The sequence below is a fragment of the Mandrillus leucophaeus genome, unplaced genomic scaffold (genome assembly GCF_000951045.1).
Source record: "Mandrillus leucophaeus isolate KB7577 unplaced genomic scaffold, Mleu.le_1.0 Scaffold245, whole genome shotgun sequence".
NCBI classification, from domain to species: domain Eukaryota; kingdom Metazoa; phylum Chordata; class Mammalia; order Primates; family Cercopithecidae; genus Mandrillus; species Mandrillus leucophaeus.
In genome coordinates, this window is record NW_012102532.1 from 1,201,500 (window position 1) to 1,209,266 (window position 7,767).

General features: G+C 44.9%; 2 protein-coding genes across 3 annotated transcripts in view; one reads left to right on the top strand and one right to left on the bottom strand.

Annotated features, from left to right (window-relative positions):
* The window catches only part of EMG1 (EMG1 N1-specific pseudouridine methyltransferase), a 12,503-nt gene extending 11,363 nt beyond the window's left edge, over window positions 1-1,140 (top strand). The window contains exon 6 of the mRNA XM_011983025.1: window positions 742-1,140. Coding sequence (XP_011838415.1) covers window positions 742-747 — 6 coding nt within the window. The 3' untranslated portion in view covers window positions 748-1,140. The remainder of the gene's footprint in view (window positions 1-741) is intronic.
* LPCAT3 (lysophosphatidylcholine acyltransferase 3) overlaps window positions 1-7,767 on the bottom strand; it is a 41,526-nt gene that overhangs the window by 6,133 nt on the left and 27,626 nt on the right. Inside the window, exons 2-3 of one of the 2 annotated variants that reach the window (XM_011983022.1) lie at window positions 1,175-1,282; window positions 416-522 (exon numbers count right to left, since the gene is read on the bottom strand). The exons of the other annotated variant lie outside the window; for it this stretch is intronic. Of the exons in view, the coding sequence (XP_011838412.1) occupies window positions 416-522; window positions 1,175-1,282 (215 nt within the window). The remainder of the gene's footprint in view (window positions 1-415; window positions 523-1,174; window positions 1,283-7,767) is intronic. 2 annotated transcript variants of the gene reach the window in all.

A 7,767-nucleotide genomic window follows, 5' to 3' on the forward strand; every position in this document is an offset into this window, starting at 1 on the left:
GCCAGGATGGTCTCGATCTCCTGACCTCGTGATCCGCCCGTCTCGGCCTCCCAAAGTGCTGGGATTACAGGCTTGAGCCACCGCGCCCGGCCGGTTCTTTGACTCATTCTAAGTTGCTTTTCTATCTTGCCTTGAAGTGACTCTCCTCCTGGATAGTGGGCTAAACCAAAGAGCCTAATGGTACAGTATGCAAAGGGTTAGCTGGTAGCCCTTCCTTGAGGCAAGCAAAGAGTTACCATTACACTCTGTGGATGGAACACCTGTGATAAGCCACCTACCTGAAGTCATACTGCTAAGTGCTGCGAGAGGGGTTAGAAATTAGGTCTGCTAATTTCTATACCACAGTCTCCTGCCTACCCCTGTCCCCTGAACTGGTGTCAGCTGTAGCCTCAGTTGCTAAGGGAAAGACGTTTACCATCTGGAAGCAAAAGGTAGTGAGGACGGCAGTGATCGTACGGCCCATTAGTCGAAGGATGAGGAACTGAAGCACAATACATAGCAGGGAGTGGTAGAGCTGGTTTCCTGGATGCAAGAAGAGAGAACATAGCCTGGTTTTTATACTCCCATCTGTCCTGAGACTTCCAATCACAACATAATATATAAAGAAAAAATGTTGGCATCAGGATCTTTTTTTCAGAATAACCTCATGTTTTGGAGGAGAGGATGGAAATTAGTTGTATAAATAAAAAGGATTATTAGGGTGTTATTGTATTTCTTTTCTTTTTTTGTTTGTTTTTTTAGAGATAAGACTTGCTCTGTTGTCCAGGCTTGAGTGCAGTAGCTCAATCATAGCTCACTGCAGCCTTGAATTCCTGGGCAAGTGCCACCACACCCAGCTTGTTACTGTATTTTTGAATGTCTGAAGTGAAGAATGAATCTAAGTGGAGATTGCCTGGCTCATTCAGTTACATCCACAGCAGAGAGAAACTGAGGATTCTTTGTTGATGGGGTCTGGCAAGGGTAACCACCCTCAAAATGTTTTTATCTGACAGAGGAATGTACACAAAAGACAAAAAGGAAAAGTTAAGCTGTGTTCCTGTCCATACAACCCTCTTTGCAAGCAGGAGCATTATAACTTCCCTACCTATTAGATTCTCTCAAGGAAATTCCATTCAAGTCTGTTCCTTCCAGGTTCCCTCTAACTGCAGTGTCACTACTAACTTGGTTTACTCACCGAAGTTAAAATAAGCAATTGAGAGGCCTGTAAAGGTATGGTAGAGGTGGATGAGGTAGCTCTCCTTGTAGAAAAGGTAATGCCGATAAAACAAAGCAAAGGGGTAACCTAGATGGAGAAAAAGATAAGAGTGTTATTTGTCCCTGGTGCCATCCCAATTTGGTTTGGAAGTTTATCTGGCATGAAACGCAGCCCAGAGGGAGAGAGAGAGAAAAAAAAAACAACAACATACATTATATGGATGGCAACAGAGAAGGCAAGAACAGTATCCCAAGAACCAAAAGTTTTTTTGTAAATGGAAATTTTGAACTGAAGATATTAATATTTGATTGAGGCAATATAAAGCTGGGTCCTAAGACTAGGTTTCATTATAGCTTATGAACTATTGCCAGACATTTTCTCTTACTTGAATTAAAAAAAATGATACAAGGAAGCTAGGCATGGTGGCTCCCACTTGTAATCCCAGCACTCTGGGAGGCTGAGGCAAGGGGATTGCTTGAGCCAAAGAGTTTGACACCAGCCTCAGCAACATAGCGAAACCCCCGTCTCTATTAAAAAACAAGATACAGAGATTTGAGGGTACCCATCTATGCTCCAGAAACACTCATTTACACTTTGTGATCTATCTTGCTAGCACAGTATTATCAGATTATGAGGACAAATATAAATTAATTATCAGGCTAAATACTGGAATTGCTGACTGCATATAGCAGTTACAAGATATGTGGAGATACTCCTCACAGTCTGTAATCTGGGCATCAATCAAGTTATAAAATTCATTTAAGTATACTGGAAAAATGTCTTCTAAAGCCACGATTCAGAGTATAGTCCAAAGGCCATGACTGAACCACAGAGGATCTCCTGATGGGTCATGAACTGACTATACACGGCCAAGGGTTGCTTATTGAATTAAAAGCGGTCAATACCATTTGGTATTCCTAAACTAAAATTAGCATATTCCGTGGCTTTACTGCAGACTGAAGGTGTTCAGTGTTCTATCTAGAGGTCTGGCTGCCACGCCGGGCAACATTCCCACTGCACTAGTGCGTATGTGGAGGATGGGAATCTCCCAACTGCTTTTCGGAAAGACATTCTGCCTATTCTTTCATTGATTATTCTCTTGAGTTGGTCATGGTTTATACTTTCTGCAATTCTTGCTTTTATTTTTATTTATTTTGAGACAGGGTCTTGTTCTGTCACCCAGGCTGGAATGCAGTGGCATGATCATAGCTCACTGCAGCCTTGACTTCCCGGGCTCAAGTGATTCTCTAACTTCAGCCTCCTGAGTAGCTGGGACCAGAGGTGCTTGCCACGATGCCTGGCTATTTTGTAATTTTTGTGGACATGAGGTCTCACTATGTTGCCCAGGCTGGCCTTGAACTCCTGGGCTCAAGGAATCCTCCTGCCTTGGTCTCCCAAAGTGTTGGGATTACAGGCATGAGCCACTGTGCCTGATGAATTGCTGCGATTCTTGCTTTAAAATTATGTAAGTGCAGTTTTATCATTGGCAATACAGTTTACTGTGAGTTTGGTTAACTCTAAAATGCTTAGAATAGTATCATACAGAAATAAATTGCTCAATTATTTGTTAAATAAGTAAATGCACAATCATATTATATGTTGGTTTCTGTCCTGCTAGTAATTATTCCCCCATACATTAAAGAAAAAAAAGTCTGGGCGTGGTGGCTCATGCCTGTAATCCCAGCACTATGGGAGGGCGAGATGGGATCACGAGGTCAGGAGGTCGAGACCATCCTGGCTAACACGGTGAAACCCCGTCTCTACTAAAAATACACACACACACACAAAAAAACAAAAAAAACCCAAAAACCATTAGCCGGGCGTGGTGGTGGGCACCTATAGTCCCAGCTACTTGGGAGGCTGAGGCAGAAGAATGGTGTGAACCCGGGAGGTGGAGCTTGCAGTGAGCTGAGATGGCGCCACCGCACTCCAGCCTGGGCGACAGAGCAAGACTGTCTCAAAACAAACAAACTGTACTGATGTGTGTCCTACTTTTCCCATATAACAGCATATCCACCATTTGATCTTCTTGGTGCCAGGACCAACTGGTGTTTTTTTTTTGAGATGGAGTTTAGCTGTCTTTACCCAGGCTGGAGTGCAATGGCACGATCTTGGCTCACTGCAACCTCCGGCCCCTGGGTTCAAGCGATTCTCCTGCTTCAGCCTCCCAAGTAGCTGGGATTACAGGTGCCCATCACCATGCCCAGCAAGTTTTGTATTTTTAGTAGAGACGGTGTTTCACCATGTTGGCCAGCCTGGTCTCAAACACCTGACCTCAGGTGATCCACCTGCCTTGGCCTCCCAAAGTGCTAGGATTACATGCGTGAGCCACCACGCCTGGCTAACTGGTGTTTTTTTTTAATTGCTGTTCCCAAACTGGTGTTTTTTTTTTTATTGCTGTTCCCATAATGGGCTAGGCTCTTAATTAAATTTATAGCTTCATGCAAGTATAGTTGACCCTTGATCAACACAATTTTGAACAGCATGGCTCCCCTTAGACTTCCTTCTGCCTCTGCCACTGCTGAGATGGCAACCCTTCCTTTCTCCTCCTCTTTGCCTGCTCAACCTGAAGATCATGAGGAGGAAGACCTTTATGCCGATCCACTTCCACTGAGTGAAGAGTAAACATATTTTCTCTTGCTTATGATTTTCTTAATAACATTTTCTTTTCTACAGTTTACTTCATGGTAAGAAATACATATATAATACAAATGACATACAAAATACACGTTAACTTGTTTATGCTATTAGTAAGTCTTCTATTAGTAGCTAAGTTTTTGGAGAGTCAAAAGTTTTATGTGGCCGGGTGCGGTGGCTCATGCCTGTAATCCCAGCACTTTGGGAGGCCGAAGCAGGCGGATCACGAGGTCAGGAGATCGAGACCATCCTGGCTAACACGGTGAAATTCTCTCTCCTCTAAAATACAAAAAATTAGCTGGGCATGGTGGTGCACATCTGTAGTCCCAGCTACTCAAGAGGCTGAGGCAGGGGAATCACTTGACCCCGGGAGACGGAGGTTGCAGTGAGCTGAGACTGAGTCACTGCACTCCAGCCTGGTGACAGAGCGAGACTCTGTCTCAAAAAAAACACAAAAGGCCGGGCGCGGTGGCTCAAGCCTGTAATCCCAGCACTTTGGGAGGCCGAGACGGGCGGATCACGAGGTCAGGAGATCGAGACCATCCTGGCGAACACGGTGAAACCCCGTCTCTACTAAAAAATACAAAAAACTAGCCGGGCGAAGTGGCGGGCGCCTGTGGTCCCAGCTACTCGGGAGGCTGAGGCAGGAGAATGGCGTGAACCCGGGAGGCGGAGCTTGCAGTGAGCTGAGATCCGGCCACCGCACTCCAGCCTGGGCGACAGAGCCAGACTCAGTCTCAAAAAAAAAAAAACACAAAAAAACAAAACGTTATACGTGTGGGCCGGGTGCGGCAGCTCACACCTGTAATCCCCTACTTTGGGAGGCTTAGGAGGGTGGATCACCTGAGGTCAGGAGTTTGAGACAAGCCTGGCCAACATGGTGAAGCCCCGTCTCTAGTAAAAATACAAAAATTAGTCAGGCATGGTGGCAGGCACCTGTAATCCCAGCTACTTGGGAAGCTGAGGCAGAACTGCTTGACCCTGGGAGGCAGAGGTGGCAGTGAGCTGAGATCACGCCACTGCACTCCAGCTTGGGCAATTTTTTTTTTCTGTCTCAAAATAAATAAATAAATAAAATTTTATGAGGATTTTTGACTGTACAAGCGGTGGGCTCCCATAGGCCCTGTGCTGTTCAAGGGTCAACTGTAGTTAATTCTACCGATATCTTGTGGATTACTGGCTCATGTATTCATTGACCAAGTGTTTAGTAAATGCCTGCTATATGCCAGGTATTCTGTTTATGGAGCATGTAACTGGGAGGAGGTGGCATGTGATGGTTCATTTTCTAGCTGACTGAGATGATGGGATATAGGATCACTAGCTCAAGGGAGGTGGAGAAGTCTATGATCCTTTCAGGCAGATGAATGAGCAAGAAAATAGGATCAAGTCTCATACATTACATACGGGCAGAAATTTGGCAGAGATAGAACACCAGGTTAGCAGCAAATATTGCTAAGAACTAGAGCCAGGAACTAGATACTATATAGACTAAAAGTCAATGTCTTCAATCTTTTGCTTTATTTTTACTTTTTTTTTTTAAGTAATGGGGTATAAATAAAAATATAAAAGAGTAGATAATTATCTAGAGCACTCATAAGTTCTAGATGTCTAAGTTTATTAAAGATAAGCATGAAAACCCTTAACCATTTGGAATGCTTGAAATTAAAAAACACTACACATACTATTCTGCCTCTTTAACTTGAATCTAGTTTAACATTTTCTAGGTGTCTGGATCATAGCTATTCCAGAGTAATGTCATGATCGCTTTATGACGTTCTGAGGTATGTGAAATTGTCTGCCTGACTCTAATAAGGCCTACACTGTCCTGAGTTCTGAGTTCTTGTGTCCACTTCTTATAGCCTGTCTGTCCCTTTCCTTGCTACTCTGGGATTAATAGTCACCTCTTGAACTTCCGGGGTGCTTGGCAATAGTTCCTCTCCCTACTCCCAATTTACTGCAGGCCTTAAAAACCATAACCTTATTTTAAAGGTGTAAAAAAAAAGATTTTAAGACAAAAGCAGGGGGCTTGGGTGCTTTCCTTATGGACTTAGTGCACAGGCCTGGTAACATCTGTTCTGGCCACTGAGAGGTCTTGTGTGCTATTTCTTGCTTTCAGGTGCGTTTTGCGGGAGGGGACGTTGTTGAGTTCCAAACAGGTGAAGTATTGCACACTAGCAAACACATGACAAGAAGGTGGAGGAATTGGGAGAAAAATAAAAAGAATGCAGCAGGCCAGGTTACCAGGAACATTAAGACGGTGACAGAGAACAGCAAAGCCTGGAAGGAAGCCGCCGTGGAGAAGGAAGAACTGTGCTGGGGTGAGTTGCTGTGACAACCCAGGCTGATTTTGAGTGTGTAAACACCAAACCTTGCTCTTGGCTGCCGCTCAGCTCAGCTCAGCAGGCTTTGGAGCCTGGCTGCCCAGCCACCACTTCAGGGATGTGCTGTTTTTGGGGACGGTGTGACCCTACAAGAGGTTTCTGGGCCTTAATGCTTTTTTATGGGAGCCAATGCTTAATATGGTGGCTACAGTTACCTGAAGAATCTATGAAAAATGACCGAAGCCCCTCCTGCTCACCCTCCCACTCATCAGAGTTGGCTTCTGTGGGTCTGAGTGGGAAGGACCTCCACTTTTAACAGCACGACACACGGTTTTGACAGCCCCACTAACATCCGGATGCAGGTCGCAGTATTCAGTCCTGAGGATAAAATTCTCGGCTTGGAGATTGGGGTTGATGCCTTGCCTTTATTAGCACCAGATGGGTTTGTAACAGACCAGAGGTTTATAAGAACTTGTTTGGCAGCTCTGTAACTGTTCCTTCTTTTTGATTGTTTGTTTAAAGCAGGGCCTTCAGAAACTTATTAGCAGATGAAGGATGATGACGTTTAGTACACTCCAAACCTGAGGCTCTTCTACTAGAATGGGAGCTCTATAAGCCCTAATGCTAGGGGCATTCAAAATGCTGTGGTCTTTCAAGCAGCTGCTGGGATACATTTAATTTGCACCAGACCTCTTCAGGGGTTGTAGTCAAGCACAGGGAGTGGATAGAACTGTATTCTTCAGTCTCTGGACTTCACTCAGTTCCAAGTGCTGTTTGTGTCAGGGACCAGATCTATCACAACCTGCATTTCTAGCGGGAATGTTTTCTTATTTCCTGAACAATAGTTGTTGAGATTACTTATTAATCCTAAAGTTGCGAGGTTTCATCTGAAGAAACAGAAATGGGCTCTTTCCATTAAGTCTGGTAAATCTAGTTGGGAGTGGTGGCTCACGCCTGTAATCCCAGCACTTTGGGAGGCTGAGACGGGAGAATCACTTGAACCCAGGAGTTTGAGACCAGCCTGGGCAACAAAGCAAGACTCTGTCTCTACAAAAAATAAAAAAAAAATAGCTAGGTGGGGTAGGTGACGCATGCCTGTAGTCCCAGCTACTTGAGAGGCTGAGGCAGGAGGATCACCTGAGTCTGGGGAGACAGAAGCGACAACGAGCTATGATGATGCCATTGCACTCCTGCCTGGGCAACAAAGTTGGTTTTTTTTGAGACTCTGTCTCAAAAAATAAAAATTAAAATAAATTGAGCGCCCCAAACAACTTTTGTTAATGTGGGAACTACATATCAATGTCTACTGTGTTAGAAAATAAGACTAAAGGCCAGGTGTGGTGGCTCACGCCTGTAATCCCAATACTTTGGGAGGCCGAGGTAGGTGGGTCACTTGAGGTCAGGAGTTTGAGACCAGCCTGGCCAACATGGTGAAACCCTGTCTCTACTAAAAAGACAAAAATCAGCCAGACATGGTGGCAGGCGCCTGTGATCCCAGCTACTTGGGAGGCTGAGGCAGAAGAATTGCTTGAACCCAGGAGGCAGGGGTTGCAGTGAGCTGAGATCACACCACTGTGCTCCAGGCTAGGCAACAGAGCGAGACTCCATATCAAA